General features: G+C 41.3%; 1 protein-coding gene across 1 annotated transcript; it reads left to right on the top strand.

The window, feature by feature from the left end:
* Window positions 1-211: 211 nt before the first annotated feature.
* Window positions 212-742, top strand: LOC129850014 (octapeptide-repeat protein T2-like; the record flags this gene model as incomplete). Its single annotated transcript, XM_055916648.1, has 1 exon — window positions 212-742. A coding segment is annotated over one exon (531 nt), but the record flags the coding sequence as incomplete, so codon positions are not given.
* Window positions 743-22954: the final 22212 nt, after the last annotated feature.

The raw sequence follows: 22954 nt of genomic DNA, 5'->3' as shown, positions 1-22954 counted from the left end.
TGAACTTTACTTCCCCTCTAGGTTACATTTGAACTTTAGAACCCCTCTAGGTTACATTTGAACTTTACACCCCCTCTAGGTTAAATTTGAACTTTACTTCCTCTCTAGGTTACATTTCAACTTTACGCCACCTCTAGGTTAAATTTTAACCTTCTCTCTGAAAGTGAGTCTATTTTAGCATGATTTGCATAGTGATTACACGTGCCATTAGTCATCCAGCCCCAGGACAGCCAAGGCAGAAAAAGCAGAGAGGCAGAAGGCAGACAAAGCAGAGAGGCAGAAGGCAGACAAAGCAGAGAGGCAGAAGGCAGACAAAGCAGAGAGGCAGAAGGCAGACAAAGCAGAGAGGCAGAAGGCAGACAAAGCAGAGAGGCAGAAGGCAGAGAGGCAGAAGGCAGACAAAGCAGAGAGGCAGAAGGCAGACAAAGCAGAGAGGCAGAAGGCAGAGAGGCAGAAGGCAGACAAAGCAGAGAGGCAGAAGGCAGACAAAGCAGAGAGGCAGAAGGCAGACAAAGCAGAGAGGCAGAAGGCAGACAAAGCAGAGAGGCAGAAGGCAGACAAAGCAGAGAGGCAGAAGGCAGACAAAGCAGAGAGGCAGAAGGCAGACAAAGCAGAGAGGCAGAAGGCAGACAAAGCAGAGAGGCAGAAGGCAGACAAAGCAGAGAGGCAGAAGGCAGACACGAGTCCCAAAAGGAAACTAGATCGGTGTGGAGTTATCAAGTCAGTGGGTTATAACTACTGAACTAACTATAACTACTGAAACTAACTACTGAACTAACTATAACTACTGAAACTAACTACTGAACTAACTATAACTACTGAACTAACTATAACTACTGAAACTAACTATAACTACTGAACTAACTATAACTACTGAACTAACTATAACTACTGAACTAACTATAACTACTGAAACTAACTACTGAACTAACTATAACTACTGAAACTAACTACTGAACTAACTATAACTACTGAAACTAACTACTGAACTAACTATAACTACTGAAACTAACTACTGAACTAACTATAACTACTGAACTAACTATAACTACTGAAACTAACTACTGAACTAACTATAACTACTGAAACTAACTACTGAACTAACTATAACTACTGAAACTAACTACTGAACTAACTATAACTACTGAAACTAACTACTGAACTAACTATAACTACTGAAACTAACTACTGAACTAACTATAACTACTGAAACTAACTACTGAACTAACTATAACTACTGAAACTAACTACTGAACTAACTATAACTACTGAAACTAACTACTGAAACTAACTATAACTACTGAAACTAACTATAACTACTGAAACTAACTATAACTACCGAACTAACTATAACTACTGAAACTAACTACTGAACTAACTATAACTACTGAACTAACTATAACTACTGAAACTAACTACTGAACTAACTATAACTACTGAAACTAACTACTGAACTAACTATAACTACTGAACTAACTATAACTACTGAAACTAACTACTGAACTAACTATAACTACTGAACTAACTATAACTACTGAAACTAACTACTGAACTAACTATAACTACTGAAACTAACTACTGAACTAACTATAACTACTGAACTAACTATAACTACTGAAACTAACTACTGAACTAACTATAACTACTGAAACTAACTACTGAACTAACTATAACTACTGAAACTAACTACTGAACTAACTATAACTACTGAAACTAACTACTGAACTAACTATAACTACTGAAACTAACTACTGAACTAACTATAACTACTGAACTAACTATAACTACTGAACTAACTATAACTACTGAACTAACTATAACTACTGAAACTAACTACTGAAACTAACTATAACTACTGAAACTAACTACTGAACTAACTATAACTACTGAAACTAACTACTGAACTAACTATAACTACTGAAACTAACTACTGAACTAACTATAACTACTGAAACTAACTACTGAACTAACTATAACTACTGAAACTAACTATAACTACTGAACTAACTATAACTACTGAAACTAACTACTGAACTAACTATAACTACTGAACTAACTATAACTACTGAACTAACTATAACTACTGAACTAACTATAACTACTGAACTAACTATAACTACTGAAACTAACTACTGAACTAACTATAACTACTGAACTAACTATAACTACTGAACTAACTATAACTACTGAACTAACTATAACTACTGAAACTAACTACTGAACTAACTATAACTACTGAACTAACTATAACTACTGAACTAACTATAACTACTGAACTAACTATAACTACTGAACTAACTATAACTACTGAAACTAACTACTGAAACTAACTATAACTACTGAAACTAACTACTGAACTAACTATAACTACTGAAACTAACTATAACTACTGAACTAACTATAACTACTGAACTAACTATAACTACTGAACTAACTATAACTACTGAAACTAACTACTGAAACTAACTATAACTACTGAACTAACTATAACTACTGAACTAACTATAACTACTGAACTAACTATAACTACTGAACTAACTATAACTACTGAAACTAACTACTGAAACTAACTATAACTACTGAAACTAACTACTGAACTAACTATAACTACTGAAACTAACTACTGAACTAACTATAACTACTGAAACTAACTACTGAACTAACTATAACTACTGAAACTAACTACTGAACTAACTATAACTACTGAAACTAACTACTGAACTAACTATAACTACTGAAACTAACTACTGAACTAACTATAACTACTGAAACTAACTACTGAACTAACTATAACTACTGAAACTAACTATAACTACTGAACTAACTATAACTACTGAAACTAACTACTGAACTAACTATAACTACTGAACTAACTATAACTACTGAACTAACTATAACTACTGAACTAACTATAACTACTGAAACTAACTACTGAACTAACTATAACTACTGAACTAACTATAACTACTGAAACTAACTACTGAACTAACTATAACTACTGAACTAACTATAACTACTGAAACTAACTACTGAACTAACTATAACTACTGAAACTAACTACTGAACTAACTATAACTACTGAAACTAACTACTGAACTAACTATAACTACTGAAACTAACTACTGAACTAACTATAACTACTGAACTAACTATAACTACTGAACTAACTATAACTACTGAACTAACTATAACTACTGAAACTAACTACTGAACTAACTATAACTACTGAACTAACTATAACTACTGAACTAACTATAACTACTGAACTAACTATAACTACTGAAACTAACTACTGAACTAACTATAACTACTGAACTAACTATAACTACTGAAACTAACTACTGAACTAACTATAACTACTGAAACTAACTACTGAACTAACTATAACTACTGAAACTAACTACTGAACTAACTATAACTACTGAAACTAACTACTGAACTAACTATAACTACTGAAACTAACTACTGAACTAACTATAACTACTGAAACTAACTACTGAACTAACTATAACTACTGAAACTAACTACTGAACTAACTATAACTACTGAAACTAACTACTGAACTAACTATAACTACTGAAACTAACTACTGAACTAACTATAACTACTGAACTAACTATAACTACTGAACTAACTATAACTACTGAACTAACTATAACTACTGAAACTAATTACTGAACTAACTATAACTACTGAAACTAACTACTGAACTAACTATAACTACTGAACTAACTATAATTACTGAACTAACTATAACTACTGAACTAACTATAACTACTGAACTAACTATAACTACTGAACTAACTATAACTACTGAACTAACTATAACTACTGAACTAACTATAACTACTGAAGCTAACTACTGAACTAACTATAACTACTGAACTAACTATAACTACTGAACTAACTATAACTACTGAACTAACTATAACTACTGAACTAACTATAACTACTGAAACTAACTACTGAACTAACTATAACTACTGAAACTAACTACTGAACTAACTATAACTACTGAACTAACTATAACTACTGAACTAACTATAACTACTGAAACTAACTACTGAACTAACTATAACTACTGAAATTAACTACTGAACTAACTATAACTACTGAAACTAACTACTGAAACTAACTACTGAACTAACTATAACTACTGAAACTAACTACTGAACTAACTATAACTACTGAAACTAACTACTGAACTAACTATAACTACTGAAACTAACTACTGAACTAACTATAACTACTGAACTAACTATAACTACTGAACTAACTACTGAACTAACTATAACTACTGAACTAACTATAACTACTGAAACTAACTACTGAACTAACTATAACTATTGAAACTAACTACTGAAACTAACTACTGAACTAACTATAACTACTGAACTAACTATAACTACTGAAACTAACTACTGAACTAACTATAACTACTGAAACTAACTACTGAACTAACTATAACTACTGAACTAACTATAACTACTGAAAATGGCAGCGGAGGTCATAGATTACATTATGACAACCCTTACTATATATTTCTTCTGAGTGGCTTAAAATATTGAACAAAGATCCCTTTCAGTGACATTTTAATACTGTTTGTTCATAATTGTCAGTATCTCCTGTCGGTGACGCTGTCTTTATCTCATGGTATCAGCCGTGCCGGGGCACATCAGACCTAGAGATTATAGGGATTGCTGAGGCATTTCCTGTGCATGTCCTTGCTACTGTCTGTGGGAGTCATTCTAGCCCAGAGTCACTGCCTAGTCACTGTGCACAGCAGTACCAACAATATCAGAGCCTCCGTGGAGCTGGGGACGAGGTGGGAACCAGGCATACTGTGTGACTAACATAACAGACCCTGACGAGAGTCAAGAAGGAGCGGAAGGAGGTTCTGAAAGGCCTAGGTCTCCGTCCAAAAAGGCACCCTATTCTCCATAGTACACTACTATAGACCAGGGCCCTATGGTAACACTTTATATAGTACACTACTATAGATCAGGGCCCTATGATAACACTTTATATAGTACACTACTATAGACCAGGGCCCTATGGTAACACTAGGCTTTATATAGTACACTACTATAGATCAGGGCCCTATGGTAACACTTTATATAGTACACTACTATAGACCAGGGCCCTATGGTAACACTGGGCTTTATATAGTACACTACTATAGACCAGGGCCCTATGGTAACACTGTGCTTTATATAGTACACTACTATAGACCAGGGCCCTATGGTAACACTGGGCTTTATATAGTACACTACTATAGACCAGGGCCCTATGGTAACACTTTATATAGTACACTACTATAGACCAGGGCCTTATGGTAACACTTTATATAGTACACTACTATAGACCAGGGCCCTATGGTAACACTTTATATAGTACACTACTATAGACCAGGGCCCTATGGTAACACTTTATATAGTACACTACTATAGACCAGGGCCCTATGGTAACACTGGGCTTTATATAGTACACTACTATAGACCAGGACCCTATGGTAACACTGGGCTTTATATAGTACACTACTATAGACCAGGGCCCTATGGTAACACTAGTCTTTATATAGTACACTACTATAGACCAGGGCCCTATGGTAACACTAGTCTTTATATAGTACACTACTATAGACCAGGGCACTATGGTAACACTTTATATAGTACACTACTATAGACCAGGGCCCTATGGTAACACTGGGCTTTATATAGTACACTACTATAGACCAGGGCCCTATGGTAACACTGGGCTTTATATAGTACACTACTATAGACCAGGGCCCTATGGTAACACTGGGCTTTATATAGTACACTACTATAGACCAGGACCCTATGGTAACACTTTATATAGTACACTACTATAGACCAGGGCCCTATGGTAACACTTTATATAGTACACTACTATAGACCAGGGCCCCATGGTAACACTGGGCTTTATATAGTACACTACTATAGACCAGGGCCCTATGGTAAGACTTTATATAGTACACTACTATAGACCAGGGCCCTATGGTAACACTTTATATAGTACACTACTATAGACCAGGGCCCTATAGTAACACTGTGCTTTATATAGTACACTACTATAGACCAGGGCCCTATGGTAACACTAGGCTTTATATAGTACACTACTATAGACCAGGGCCCTATGGTAACACTTTATATAGTACACTACTATAGACCAGGGCCATATGGTAACACTTTATATAGTACACTACTATAGACCAGGGCCATATGGTAACACTTTACATAGAACACTACTATAGACCAGGGCCCTATGGTAACACTTTATATAGTACACTACTATAGACCAGGGCCCTATGGTAACACTAGTCTTTATATAGTACACTACTATAGACCAGGGCCCTATGGTAACACTTTATATAGTACACTACTATAGACCAGGGCCCTATGGTAACACTAGGCTTTATATAGTACACTACTATAGACCAGGGCCCTATGGTAACACTTTATATAGTACACTACTATAGACCAGGGCCCTATAGTAACACTTTATATAGTACACTACTATAGACCAGGGCCCAATGGTAACACTTTATATAGTACACTACTATAGACCAGGGCCCTATGGTAACACTTTATATAGTACACTACTATAGACCAGGGCCCTATGGTAACACTTTATATAGTACACTACTATAGATCAGGGCCCTATGATAACACTTTATATAGTACACTACTATAGACCAGGGCCCTATGGTAACACTAGTCTTTATATAGTACACTACTATAGACCAGGGCCCTATGGTAACACTTTATATAGTACACTACTATAGACCAGGGCCCTATGGTAACACTTTATATAGTACACTACTATAGATCAGGGCCCTATGATAACACTTTATATAGTACACTACTATAGACCAGGGCCCTATGGTAACACTTTATATAGTACACTACTATAGACCAGGACCCTATGGTAACACTTTATATAGTACACTACTATAGACCAGGGCCCTATGGTAACACTGGGCTTTATATAGTACACTACTATAGACCAGGGCCATATGGTAACACTTTATATAGTACACTACTATAGACCAGGGCCCTATGGTAACACTTTATATAGTACACTACTATAGACCAGGGCCCTATGGTAACACTTTATATAGTACACTACTATAGACCAGGGCCATATGGTAACACTTTATATAGTACACTACTATAGACCAGGGCCCTATGGTAACACTTTATATAGTACACTACTATAGACCAGGGCCCTATGGTAACACTGGGCTTTATATAGTACACTACTATAGACCAGGGCCCTATGGTAACACTTTATATAGTACACTACTATAGACCAGGGCCCTATGGTAACACTGGGCTTTATATAGTACACTACTATAGACCAGGGCCCTATGGTAACACTTTATATAGTACACTACTATAGACCAGGGCCCTATGGTAACACTGGGCTTTATATAGTACACTACTATAGACCAGGGCCCTATGGTAACACTTTATATAGTACACTACTATAGACCAGGGCCCTATGGTAACACTTTATATAGTACACTACTATAGACCAGGGCCCCATGGTAACACTTTATATAGTACACTACTATAGACCAGGGCCCTATGGTAACACTTTATATAGTACACTACTATAGACCAGGGCCCTATGGTAACACTTTATATAGTACACTACTATAGATCAGGGCCCTATGGTAACACTTTATATAGTACACTACTATAGACCAGGGCCCTATGGTAACACTTTATATAGTACACTACTATAGACCAGGACCCTATGGTAACACTTTATATAGTACACTACTATAGACCAGGGCCCTATGGTAACACTTTATATAGTACACTACTATAGACCAGGGCCCTATGGTAACACTTTATATAGTACACTACTATAGACCAGGGCCCTATGGTAACACTGGTCTTTATATAGTACACTACTATAGACCAGGGCCCTATGGTAACACTAGTCTTTATATAGTACACTACTATAGACCAGGGCCCTATGGTAACACTTTATATAGTACACTACTATAGATCAGGGCCCTATGGTAACACTTTATATAGTACACTACTATAGACCAGGGCCCTATGGTAACACTTTATATAGTACACTACTATAGACCAGGACCCTATGGTAACACTTTATATAGTACACTACTATAGACCAGGGCCCTATGGTAACACTTTATATAGTACACTACTATAGACCAGGGCCCTATGGTAACACTTTATATAGTACACTACTATAGACCAGGGCCCTATGGTAACACTGGTCTTTATATAGTACACTACTATAGACCAGGGCCCTATGGTAACACTAGTCTTTATATAGTACACTACTATAGACCAGGGCCCTATGGTAACACTTTATATAGTACACTACTATAGACCAGGGCCCTATGGTAACACTTTATATAGTACACTACTATAGACCAGGGCCCTATGGTAACACTGGGCTTTATATAGTACACTACTATAGACCAGGACCCTATGGTAACACTTTATATAGTACACTACTATAGACCAGGGCCCTATGGTAACACTTTATATAGTACACTACTATAGACCAGGACCCTATGGTAACACTTTATATAGTACACTACTATAGACCAGGGCCCTATGGTAACACTTTATATAGTACACTACTATAGACCAGGGCCCTATGGTAACACTGGGCTTTATATAGTACACTACTATAGACCAGGGCCCCATGGTAACACTTTATATAGTACACTACTATAGACCAGGGCCCTATGGTAACACTTTATATAGTACACTACTATAGACCAGGACCCTATGGTAACACTTTATATAGTACACTACTATAGACCAGGGCCCTATGGTAACACTTTATATAGTACACTACTATAGACCAGGGCCCTATGGTAACACTTTATATAGTACACTACTATAGACCAGGACCCTATGGTAACACTTTATATAGTACACTACTATAGACCAGGGCCATATGGTAACACTTTACATAGAACACTACTATAGACCAGGGCCCTATGGTAACACTTTATACAGTACACTACTATAGACCAGGGCCCTATGGTAACACTTTATATAGTACACTACTATAGACCAGGGCCCTATGGTAACACTTTATATAGTACACTACTATAGACCAGAGCCCTATGGTAACACTTTATATAGTACACTACTATAGACCAGGGCCCCATGGTAACACTTTATATAGTACACTACTATAGACCAGGGCCCTATGGTAACACTTTATATAGTACACTACTATAGACCAGGGCCCTATGGTAACACTGGGCTTTATATAGTACACTACTATAGACCAGGGCCCTATGGTAACACTTTATATAGTACACTACTATAGACCAGGGCCCTATGGTAACACTAGTCTTTATATAGTACACTACTATAGACCAGGACCCTATGGTAACACTTTATATAGTACACTACTATAGACCAGGGCCCTATGGTAACACTTTATATAGTACACTACTATAGACCAGGGCCATATGGTAACACTTTATATAGTACACTACTATAGACCAGGGCCCTATGGTAACACTTTATATAGTACACTACTATAGACCAGGACCCTATGGTAACACTGGGCTTTATATAGTACACTACTATAGACCAGGGCCCTATGGTAACACTGTGCTTTATATAGTACACTACTATAGACCAGGGCCCTATGGTAACACTTTATATAGTACACTACTATAGACCAGGACCCTATGGTAACACTTTATATAGTACACTACTATAGACCAGGGCCATATGGTAACACTTTATATAGTACACTACTATAGACCAGGGCCCTATGTTAACACTTTATATAGTACACTACTATAGACCAGGGCCCTATGGTAACACTTTATATAGTACACTACTATAGACCAGGACCCTATGGTAACACTGGGCTTTATATAGAACACTTGGGTGAACAACAGACTGTATTATATTGACCTTCAGACTGTATTATATTGACCTCCAACAGACTGTATTATATTGACCTCCTACAGACTGTATTATATTGACCTCCAGACTGTATTATATTGACCTCCAACAGACTGTATTATATTGACCTCCAGACTGTATTATATTGACCTCCAGACTGTATTATATTGACCTCCAACAGACTGTATTATATTGACCTTCAGACTGTATTATATTGACCTCCAACAGACTGTATTATATTGACCTCCAACAGACTGTATTATATTGACCTCCAACAGACTGTATTATATTGACCTCCGACAGACTGTATTATATTGACCTCCAACAGACTGTATTATATTGACCTCCAGTCTGTATTATATTGACCTCCGACAGACTGTATTATATTGACCTCCAGTCTGTATTATATTGACCTCCAGCAGACTGTATTATATTGACCTCCGATAGACTGTATTATATTGACCTCCAACAGACTGTATTATATTGACCTCCAGTCTGTATTATATTGACCTCCAACAGACTGTATTATATTGACCTCCAACAGACTGTATTATATTGACCTCCGACAGACTGTATTATATTGACCTCCTACAGACTGTATTATATTGACCTCCAGTCTGTATTATATTGACCTCCAACAGACTGTATTATATTGACCTCCGATAGACTGTATTATATTGACCTCCAACAGACTGTATTATATTGACCTCCAGTCTGTATTATATTGACCTCCAACAGACTGTATTATATTGACCTCCAACAGACTGTATTATATTGACCTCCAACAGACTGTATTATATTGACCTCCAACAGACTGTATTATATTGACCTCCGACAGACTGTATTATATTGACCTCCAACAGACTGTATTATATTGACCTCCAGTCTGTATTATATTGACCTCCAACAGACTGTATTATATTGACCTCCGACAGACTGTATTATATTGACCTCCAACAGACTGTATTATATTGACCTCCAACAGACTGTACTATATTGACCTCCAACAGACTGTATTATATTGACCTACAGACTGTATTATATTGACCTCCTACAGACTGTATTATATTGACCTCCAGACTGTATTGTATTGACCTCCAGACTGTATTATATTGGCCTCCAGACTGTATTATATTGACCTCCTACAGACTGTATTATATTGATCTCCTACAGACTGTATTATATTGACCTCCAACAGACTGTATTATATTGACCTCCAGACTGTATTATATTGACCTCCAGACTGTATTATATTGACCTCCAGACTGTATTATATTGACCTCCAACAGACTGTATTATATTGACCTCCAGACTGTATTATATTGACCTCCAGACTGTATTATATTGACCTCCAGACTGTATTATATTGACCTCCAGACTGTATTGTATTGACCTCCAGACTGTACTATATTGACCTCCAACAGACTGTATTATATTGACCTCCAGCAGACTTTAGAAAACAGCAGCAATATTACAGATTGCCAAATGATGCAACCAGCTACAGTTTTACAATGAACAGAACAGCGTTACATATTATTAATCAAAAACACCACGATTAAGAAGATTTGCGAAGCTGCGTGCTAATTTGAGAGAGAGAGGGAAAGTTGACATCTCCTCTGAGAGACACGTTGATGATGGCACTTAAAAAGATGATTACAGAAGCGAGTGCTCATTTAAAAAATAGAGAGGGTATCACAACATCAAACAAGAACAATGATTTGTCAAATTAGGATTTAAAATCTTATTTAAAACTGTTCAGATGTGGACACTTATCAACATCTGCCCGTTTAAAAAAATCACTGCAATCTATCAGCACATCTTATCACTTAAAAACCACAGTCAGATGGCTGCTGGGTAGAGCTATGATTTAAATCCTCTTGTCTTTGGCAGCATCTACAGATCCACCGGGAACCTCTCTGTCCCGACGCAGAGACGATAAACATCCTTAATGACAACCCCTATCCCCTACGTAGTACACTGCTTTTTACCAGCCCTAAAGTAATGCACTATATAGGAAATAGGGCCCTGGTTTAAAGTAGTGCACTGTATAGGGAATAGGGTGGACTCTGGTCTAAAGTAGTGCACTATATAGGGAATAGGGTGGACTCTGGTCTAAAGTAGTGCACTATATAGGGAATAGTGCTCTGGTCTAAAGTAGTGCACTATATAGGGAATAGTGCCCTGGTCTAAAGTAGTGCACTATATAGGGAATAGGGCCCTGGTCTAAAGTAGTGCACTATATAGGGAATAGGGCTCTGGTCTAAAGTAGTGCACCATATAGGGAATAGGGCCCTGGTCTAAAGTAGTGCACTATATAGGGAATAGGGCCCTGGTCTAAAGTAGTGCACTATAAAGGGAATAGGACCCTGGTCTAAAGTAGTGCACTATATAGGGAATAGGGCCCTGGTCTAAAGTAGTGCTCTATACAGGGAATAGGGTCCTGGTCTAAAGTAGTGCACTATATAGGGAATAGGGCCCTGGTCTAAAGTAGTGCTCTATACAGGGAATAGGGTCCTGGTCTAAAGTAGTGCACTATATAGGGACTAGGGGTGTCATTAGGGACGTACTTACAGTATGTTTGTGAGAGGAATAGCAGATTAGATCCTCTTCAGGAAGTGAACGTTATTTAGAATGAGTGTCACTCTACCATAAAGGCCTGATTGGTGGAGTGCTGTAGAGATGGTTGTCCTTCTGGAAGGTTCTCCCATCTCCACAGAGGAACTCTGGAGCTCTGTCAGAGTGACCATCGGGTTCTTGGTCACCTCCCTGACCAAGGCCCTTCTCCCCCGATTGCTCAGTTTGTCCGGGCAGCCAGCTCTAGGAAGAGTCTTGGTGGTTCCAAACTTCTTCAATTTAAGAAAGATGGAGGCCACTGTGTTCTCGGGGACCTTCAATGCTGCAGAAATTATTCTGGTACCCTTCCACAGATCTGTGCCTCGACACAATCCTGTCTCAGAGCTCTACGGACAATTCCTTCGACCTCATGGCTTGGTTTTTGCTCTGACAAGAACTGTCAACCATGGGACCTTAAATAGACAGGTGTGTACCTTTCCAAATCATGTCCAATCAATTGAATTTACCACAGATGGACTCCAATCAAGTTGTAGAAACATCTCAAAGATGATCAATGGAAACAGGATGCACCTGAGCTCAATTTCAAGTCTCATAGCAAAGGGTCTGAATACTTATGTAAATAAGGTATTTCTGTTGTTATTTTGAATACATTTGCAAAAATGTCTAAAAACCATTATGGGGTTTTGTGTGTAGATTGATGAGGATTTTTTATTTATTTAATTCATTTTAGAATAAGGCTGTAACGTAACAGAATGTGGAAAAAGTCAAGGGGTCTGAATACTTTCCCAGAATGCACTGTGTATAAATAACTCGTCAGAAATATCCAGAACAACTAGTCCGTGTCAGTTAAGGTTTTTTTATTTCGTTTTTTTAACCCATAGATATTGTAGTAATGTTTTTATCACTCAAATATCACAAACACACATGAGACATGGCAAAATGTATAGAATTGCAACAAAAAAATAGCTTTAAAACAGCAACATTAGCAGAAGCTCTTAATACGACACAAATTAACAAACTTACAGGCTAAGAATGGACAGAGCGATAGGCCTGTGTTCATCTTATTCATATTTCTCAAATGCCAAATCAGTGTGTCTTGATTACAAAAAAAACTGTCCCCGTTTGCAAATATTTAAATCTGAGATGCCATTAGGAATGGTACTTTTAAAAGTTAGGCCTAACTTTCCACCCCAGACAGAGTATACCTACCTTTCCACCCCAGACAGAGTAGGATCTACCTTTCCACCCCAGACAGAGGGGCCTACCTTTCCACCCCAGACAGAGTAGACCTACCTTTCCACCCCAGACAGAATAGGTCTACCTTTCCACCCCAGACAGAGTAGGACCTACCTTTCCACCCCAGACAGAGTAGGCCTACCTTTCCACCCCAGACAGAGGACCTACCTTTCCACCCCAGACAGAGTAGGTCTACCTTTCTACCCCAGACAGAGTAGGTCTAACTTTCCACCCCAGACAGAATAGGTCTACCTTTCCACCCCAGACAGAATAGGATCTACCTTTCCACCCCAGACAGAGTAGGATCTACCTTTCCACCCCAGACAGAGTAGGCCTACCTTTCCACCCCAGACAGAGGACCTACCTTTCCACCCCAGACAGAGTAGGATCTACCTTTCCACCCCAGACAGAGTAGGCCTACCTTTCCACCCCAGACAGAGTAGGATCTACCTTTCCACCCCAGACAGAGTAGGCCTACCTTTCCACCCCAGACAGAGGACCTACCTTTCCACCCCAGACAGAATAGGTCTACCTTTCCACCCCAGACAGAATAGGTCTACCTTTCCACCCCAGACAGAGTAGGATCTACCTTTCCACCCCAGACAGAGTAGGCCTACCTTTCTACCCCAGACAGAGTAGGTCTACCTTTCCACCCCAGACAGAGTAGGACCTACCTTTCCACACCAGACAGAGTAGAACCTACCTTTCCACACCAGACAGAGTAGGACCTACCTTTCCACCCCAGACAGAGTAGGTCCACCTTTCCACCCCAGACAGAGTAGGCCTACCTTTCCACCCCAGACAGAGTAGGATCTACCTTTCCACCCCAGGCAGAGTAGGATCTACCTTTCCACCCCAGACAGAGTAGGATCTACCTTTCCACCCCAGACAGAGTAGGCCTACCTTTCCACCCCAGACAGAGTAGGCCTACCTTTCCACCCCAGACAGAGTAGGACCTACCTTTCCACCCCAGACAGAGTAGGACCTACCTTTCCACCCCAGACAGAGTAGGACCTACCTTTCCACCCCAGACAGAGTAGTCCTACCTTTCCACCCCAGACAGAGTAGACCTACCTTTCCACTCCAGACAGAGTAGGACCTACCTTTCCACCCCAGACAGAGTAGAACTACCTTTCCACCCCAGACAGAGTAGAACTACCTTTCTACCCCAGACAGAATAGGCCTACCTTTCCACCCCAGACAGAGTAGTCCTACCTTTCCACCCCAGACAGAGTAGGCCTACCTTTCTACCCCAGACAGAGTAGGTCTACCTTTCCACCCCAGACAGAGTAGGACCTACCTTTCCACACCAGACAGAGTAGAACCTACCTTTCCACACCAGACAGAGTAGGACCTACCTTTCCACCCCAGACAGAGTAGGACCTACCTTTCCACCCCAGACAGAGTAGGTCCACCTTTCCACCCCAGACAGAGTAGGCCTACCTTTCCACCCCAGACAGAGTAGGATCTACCTTTCCACCCCAGGCAGAGTAGGATCTACCTTTCCACCCCAGACAGAGTAGGATCTACCTTTCCACCCCAGACAGAGTAGGCCTACCTTTCCACCCCAGACAGAGTAGGCCTACCTTTCCACCCCAGACAGAGTAGGACCTACCTTTCCACCCCAGACAGAGTAGGACCTACCTTTCCACCCCAGACAGAGTAGGACCTACCTTTCCACCCCAGACAGAGTAGTCCTACCTTTCCACCCCAGACAGAGTAGACCTACCTTTCCACTCCAGACAGAGTAGGACCTACCTTTCCACCCCAGACAGAGTAGAACTACCTTTCCACCCCAGACAGAGTAGAACTACCTTTCTACCCCAGACAGAATAGGCCTACCTTTCCACCCCAGACAGAGTAGTCCTACCTTTCCACCCCAGACAGAGTAGGACCTACCTTTCTACCCCAGACAGAGTAGGCCTACCTTTCCACTCCAGACAGAGTAGTCCTACCTTTCCACCCCAGACAGAGTACCGACACAGAAACATTTAAAGCTTAAACTGCTGGCTACTCTTCTTCTGTGGTTTAACTCAACAAGAGAAGGTCACAAGTGTTTTCCCTTAAAAACCTGTCTGGGTTTAAACATCTTCTATTGTACAGAAAGTGAATCGCTTAATCAATTGATAGTGACAAGAATTAGATTACTTCCCAGGCAAAGTCAATCGTTTGTCTCCTTCAGCTATAGAAGGTTGTAGCTCAGCCTCTGAATACCAAAGAAACAAAACAACGATAAGCCAGTGGCGGTTAGCGCTGTTTAAGATGAGGGAGGACGGCTCTTTAAAAATATATAAATAAACACGGCCTCATTTCTATTACAGCCTATTGGATGACTGGCATTCATATTCACCCGGTTCAATGGAACAGTGATTGGTTTAGGTTACTGTCATTCATATTCACCCAGTTCAATGTAACAGTGATAGGTTTAGGTTACTGTCATTCATATTCACCCAGTTCAATGTAACAGTGATAGGTTTAGGTTACTGTCATTCATATTCACCCAGTTCAATGTAACAGTGATAGGTTTAGGTTACTGTCATTCATATTCACCCAGTTCAATGTAACAGTGATAGGTTTAGGTTACTGTCATTCATATTCACCCAGTTCAATGTAACAGTGATAGGTTTAGGTTACTGTCATTCATATTCACCCGGTTCAATGGAACAGTGATTGGTTTAGGTTACTGTCATTCATATTCACCCAGTTCAATGTAACAGTGATAGGTTTAGGTTACTGTCATTCATATTCACCCAGTTCAATGTAACAGTGATAGGTTTAGGTTACTGTCATTCATATTCACCCAGTTCAATGTAACAGTGATAGGTTTAGGTTACTGTCATTCATATTCACCCAGTTCAATGTAACAGCGATAGGTTTAGGTTATTGTCATTCATATTCACCCAGCTCAATGTAACAGCGATAGGTTTAGGTTATTGTCATTCATATTCACCCAGTTCAATGTAACAGTGATAGGTTTAGGTTACTGTCATTCATATTCACCCAGTTCAATGTAACAGTGATAGGTTTAGGTTACGGTCATTCATATTCACCCAGTTCAATGTAACAGTGATAGGTTTAGGTTACTGTCATTCATATTCACCCAGTTCAATGTAACAGTGATAGGTTTAGGTTACTGCCATTCATATTCACCCAGTTCAATGTAACATCGATAGGCTATGAGTCTTGGTTTTAACTTAACAGCCCCTCACTGACATGGAGGTAGGCCGTTTAAAGAGCGTATGGTGGGTGGAGGAATTGACCCGACAAATCTATGGATATAGCAGCCTATAGCATCATTTAGTCTGTTCGAAACAGGCGGGACTACCTCTTATTTCTTTAATAGGAAGAAATGGGCTCCGACACAAAGCCGTCTTGTTAGTCTAATTAACATGAATTATGGCTACTTTCAGCACAGCGAGCTGTCCATTTCCGAATGGTCGCCCGCGGCTACTGCTTCAAGTTGCAGCACAACAATGGAAGGTACTCGAATCTGGCGTATTGTGAGGTCAATGACTCTGATAAATACATAAAAATGGGCAAGAAACATATTGTTTTTTAATAACATCAATTATAGTAGTAGCCAGCTGTCAAAGTTGACCTCCAGTAATCCTTCTCGTCTTCGTGCTCTCCTTGTCAAACTGAACAGAACAGCCTAGAGGCTAGTCCACGTGTAAGAGAGTGAATTTATTTTGGACTAGGGCCTTAATCAAAATAAATTAAAATGGGAAGAAACCTTTGACTCTCGTCCTGAACTGCCATCATTGGCAGCAGACAACACAGCCATTGGTTAAGCAGCAGACAGCACAGCCATTGGTTAAGCAGCAGACAGCACAGCCATTGGTTAGGCAGCACACAGCACAGCCATTGGTTAGGCAGCACACAGCACAGCCATTGGTTAAGCAGCAGACAACACAGCCATTGGTTAAGCAGCACACAGCACAGCCATTGGTTAAGCAGCACACAGCACAGCCATTGGTTAAGCAGCACACAGCACAGCCATTGGTTAAGCAGCACACAGCACAGCCATTGGTTAAGCAGCACTCAGCACAGCCATTGGTTAAGCAGCACTCAGCACAGCCATTGGTTAGGCAGCAGACAGCACAGCCATTGGTTAAGCAGCACTCAGCACAGCCATTGGTTAAGCAGCACTCAGCACAGCCATTGGTTAGGCAGCAGACAGCACAGCCATTGGTTAAGCAGCACTCAGCACAGCCATTGGTTAGGCAGCAGACAGCACAGCCATTGGTTAGGCAGCACACAGCACAGCCATTGGTTAGGCAGCAGACAGCACAGCCATTGGTTAGGCAGCAGACAGCACAGCCATTGGTTAAGCAGCACACAGCACAGCCATTGGTTAGGCAACACACAACACAGCCATTGGTTAGGCAGCAGACAGCACAGCCATTGGTTAAGCAACAGACAGCACAGCCATTGGTTAGGCAACACACAGCACAGCCATTGGTTAGGCAACACACAGCACAGCCATTGGTTAGGCAGCACACAGCACAGCCATTGGTTAGGCAGCAGACAACACAGCCATTGGTTAGGCAGCACACAGCACAGCCATTGGTTAGGCAGCACTCAGCACAGCCATTGGTTAGGCAGCAGACAGCACAGCCATTGGTTAAGCAGCACACAGCACAGCCATTGGTTAGGCAGCACACAGCACAGCCATTGGTTAAGCAGCACACAGCACAGCCATTGGTTAGGCAGCACACAGCACAGCCATTGGTTAAGCAGCACAGCCATTGGTTAGGCAGCAGACAGCACAGCCATTGGTTAGGCAGCACACAGCACAGCCATTGGTTAGGCAGCACACAGCACAGCCATTGGTTAAGCAGCACACAGCACAGCCATTGGTTAGGCAGCAGACAGCACAGCCATTGGTTAAGCAGCACACAGCACAGCCATTGGTTAGGCAACACACAGCACAGCCATTGGTTAAGCAGCACACAGCACAGCCATTGGTTAAGCAGCACACAGCACAGCCATTGGTTAGGCAACACACAGCACAGCCATTGGTTAAGCAGCACACAGCACACAGCCATTGGTTAAGCAGCACACAGCACAGCCATTGGTTAAGCAGCACACAGCACAGCCATTGGTTAAGCAGCACAGCCATTGGTTAAGCAGCACAGCCATTGGTTAAGCAGCACACAGCACAGCCATTGGTTAGGCAGCACACAGCACAGCCATTGGTTAAGCAGCACACAGCACAGCCATTGGTTAAGCAGCACACAGCACAGCCATTGGTTAAGCAGCACACAGCACAGCCATTGGATCAGCAAGAGCAGAGTAGGCGGGGCTCAGGGTTGGAATATCCATTTCAGTGTTTAATGCAGCCTAGTTTTATATAAACCAGCAGCTATCTTAGAAAAATAACGTTGGCTCTGTGCTTCTCCCAGCATGCACTTCATACCCTATGGGGTATGGCTAATTTGATTGAGATCACACTAAAGAGCCGAGAGGTGAACTTGAGACTGTGCACCCAGCAGAGAATCATAGATGAGGGGCGGCATCGGGCACACATGGATAAATAGCCTAATAAGCAACTATTATTAAAACACTGAGTAATATTTAAATTTAATCAATTACAAATTACATGACCCTCCCCTGGGCTCGATGTAAAAAAAAAAAATACTAAACCCTCCCTAGACTGAAATTGAAAAGCATGTCCCTCCCCCATTTTCCTCCAGGAACCAATTCTGTAAATTTCAATCTATCCCTTAGCTGAGAGAACCCTGTATGCGGTCCCCACGGGGTCTAGACCCGAGCCAGGTCCCCACGGGGTCTAGACCCGGGCCAGGTCCCCACGGGGTCTAGACCCGGGCCAGGTCCCCACGGGGTCTAGACCCGGGCCAGGTCCCCACGGCGTCTAGACCCGGGCCAGGTCCCCACGGCGTCTAGACCAGGGCCAGATCCCCACGGGGTCTAGACCCGGGCCAGGTCCCCACGGGGTCTAGACCCGGGCCAGGTCCCCACGGGGTCTAGACCGGGCTATTGTTAATATCTGAGCAATTTATTCTAGTGTGTTACTCAGTAACATTGTTAATATCTGAGCACTATGTTCTAGTGTGTTAATCAGTAACATTGTTAATATCTGAGCACTATATTCTAGTGTGTTACTCAGTAACATTGTTAATCCCCTGTAATATCTGAGCACTATGTTCTAGTGTGTTACTCAGTAACATTGTTAATATCTGAGCACTATGTTCTGGTGTGTTACTCAGTAACATTGTTAATATCTGAGCACTATGTTCTAGTGTGTTACTCAGTAACATTGTTAATCCCCTGTAATATCTGAGCACTATGTTCTAGTGTGTTACTCAGTAACATTGTTAATATCTGAGCACTATGTTCTAGTGTGTTACTCAGTAACATTGTTAATCCCCTGTAATATCTGAGCACTATGTTCCAGTGTGTTACTCAGTAACATTGTTAATCCCCTATAATATCTGAGCACTATGTTCTAGTGTGTTACTCAGTAACATTGTTAATATCTGAGCACTATATTCCAGTGTGTTACTCAGTAACATTGTCAATCCCCTGTAATATCTGATAACAGTTTGCGTCTGGACTGCAGGAGCACTTGGTATTTCACATTTCAGTCGGTCAACGTCAGTGATGTTTAGCATTCAAATGCACAATAGTATAGAACAACACATATATATGTGATTAGTCTGTTCTGACCACAGAGAAAAGGAGGAATGCAAATGTCTATACAGACGTCCTATCCAATAACAGAGGCAGGAAATCTCTCCTATCTCCCACAGGGCCTCACCTGCAGCAAAACAACTAAAGCACTGGGGGTGTGTTCGATTCATCTCACCGGGGAGGGCGTGTAATCGTGTTTTACACAGGCTGAAAGTTGATTGCATTAGTGGGTGTGAGCCGATGACGTGACGGGCCTGGTCAGCGATGACGTGACGGGCCTTTACCCCGGATCAACCCTGGCCAGCGATGACGCGACGGGCCTTTACCCCGGATCAACCCTGGCCAGCGATGACGTGACGGGCCATTACCCCTGATCAACCCTGGCCAGCGATGACGCGACGGGCCTTTACCCCTGATCAACCCTGGCCAGCGATGACGCGACGGGCCTTTACCCCTGATCAACCCTGGCCAGCGTAAAAATAAGTCCCTCATTTTTTATCTCAACGCAAATACAACACTGGAAAACAAACAAGAGCTGGGTCTCTCCCACCACGTGACTTAGAATGCTTCAGGCATCACTCTTGACTACAGGGATAACGAGGCCTCAGCGGTTGGCTGTGCAAGTGTGTGTGTGTGTGTGTGTGTGTGTGTGTGTGTGTGTGTGTGTGTGTGTGTGTGTGTGTGTGTGTGTGTGCGCAAAACAATCCCCGCTCAAAGCTAGCTAAAGGAAAAGCAACAGCATTAGAATGCAGAGAAGCAGTCACACACACACACACACGCAGTCTCTCTCTCTCACACACACACACACACACACACACACACACACGCAGTCTCTCTCTCTCACACACACACACACACACACACACACACACGGTGAAAACAGAGATTACCTTTGTTAGAGGAAGCAGATAAATGTTCTGCCTTTGTGTAGTAATCCAGGCAGGCTGTTGTAACACGTTTCTGGGCCTCTGCTGGGCAGGCAGAAAGGTGCTTGGTAAGCTTTGTAACTAATCACCTTTACACAACATAACACTAAACTAACAACCCGGATGTCAACAGAGGAACAGCACAAACTAGTTGAACATCTTGAACTGAATACCTTGAGGGGTTAAACCAGAATACCTTGAGGGGTTAAACCAGAATACCTTGAGGGGTGAAGGTTTAAACCAGAATACCTTGAGGGGTGAAGCCAGAATACCTTGAGGGGTGAAACCAGAATACCTTGAGGGGTGAAGGTTTAAACCAGAATACCTTGAGGGGTGAAACCAGAATACCTTGAGGGGTGAAGGTTTAAACCAGAATACCTTGAGGGGTGAAGCCAGAATACCTTGAGGGGTTAAACCAGAATACCTTGAGGGGTGGAGGTTTAAACCAGAATACCTTGAGGGGTGAAGGTTTAAACCAGAATACCTTGAGGGGTGAAACCAGAATACCTTGAGGGGTTAAAGCAGAATACCTTGAGGGGTGAAGGTTTAAACCAGAATACCTTGAGGGGTTAAACCAGAATACCTTGAGGGGGGAGGTTTAAACCAGAATACCTTGAGGGGTGAAGGTTTAAACCAGAATACCTTGAGGGGTGAAGGTTTAAACCAGAATACCTTGAGGGGTTAAACCAGAATACCTTGAGGGGTTAAACCAGAATACCTTGAGGGGTGAAGCCAGAATACCTTGAGGGGTGAAGGTTTAAACCAGAATACTTTGAGGGGTGAAGGTTTAAACCAGAATACCTTGAGGGGTTAAACCAGAATACCTTGAGGGGTGAAGGTTTAAACCAGAATACCTTGAGGGGTGAAGGTTTAAACCAGAATACCTTGAGGGGTGGAGGTTTAAACCAGAATACCTTGAGGGGTGAAGATTCAAACCAGAATACATTGAGGGGTGAAGGTTTAAACCAGAATACCTTGAGGGGTGAAGGTTTAAACCAGAATACCTTGAGGGGTGAAGGTTTAAACCAGAATACCTTGAGGGGTGAAGATTCAAACCAGAATACATTGAGGGGTGAAGATTCAAACAGAATACCTTGAGGGGTTAAACCAGAATACCTTGAGGGGTGAAGGGTTAAACCAGAATACCTTGAGGGGTGAAGGTTTAAACCTGAATACCTTGAGGGGTGAAGGGTTAAACAGAATACCTTGAGGAGTTAAACCAGAATACCTTGAGGGGTGAAGGTTTAAACCAGAATACCTTGAGGGGTTAAACCAGAATACATTGAGGGGTTAAACCAGATTACATTGAGGGGTTAAACCAGATTACATTGAGGGGTTAAACCAGATTACATTGAGGGGTTAAACCAGATTACATTGAGGGGTTAAAGGTTAAACCAGAATACCTTGAGGGGTTAAAGGTTAAACCAGAATACCTTGAGGGGTTTAAGGGTTTTGGGAGATAGCGAAGCAGCATTCAAGATGTCGGAGGTTATTCAGCTATTCTGGAGGTTGAATCAACATGTATCACTGCCCCAGTTCACCTTGTTTCCACCTATAATGGAACACCTGTGGAAGACAATCACAGGGAACATGTTGGAATGGTTATGTGGTGGATGG

The sequence above is a fragment of the Salvelinus fontinalis genome, unplaced genomic scaffold, assembly GCF_029448725.1.
Source record: "Salvelinus fontinalis isolate EN_2023a unplaced genomic scaffold, ASM2944872v1 scaffold_1788, whole genome shotgun sequence".
NCBI classification, from domain to species: domain Eukaryota; kingdom Metazoa; phylum Chordata; class Actinopteri; order Salmoniformes; family Salmonidae; genus Salvelinus; species Salvelinus fontinalis.
Note: the sequence above shows the minus strand (reverse complement) of the source record. Positions and strands in the feature narration are given on the sequence as shown.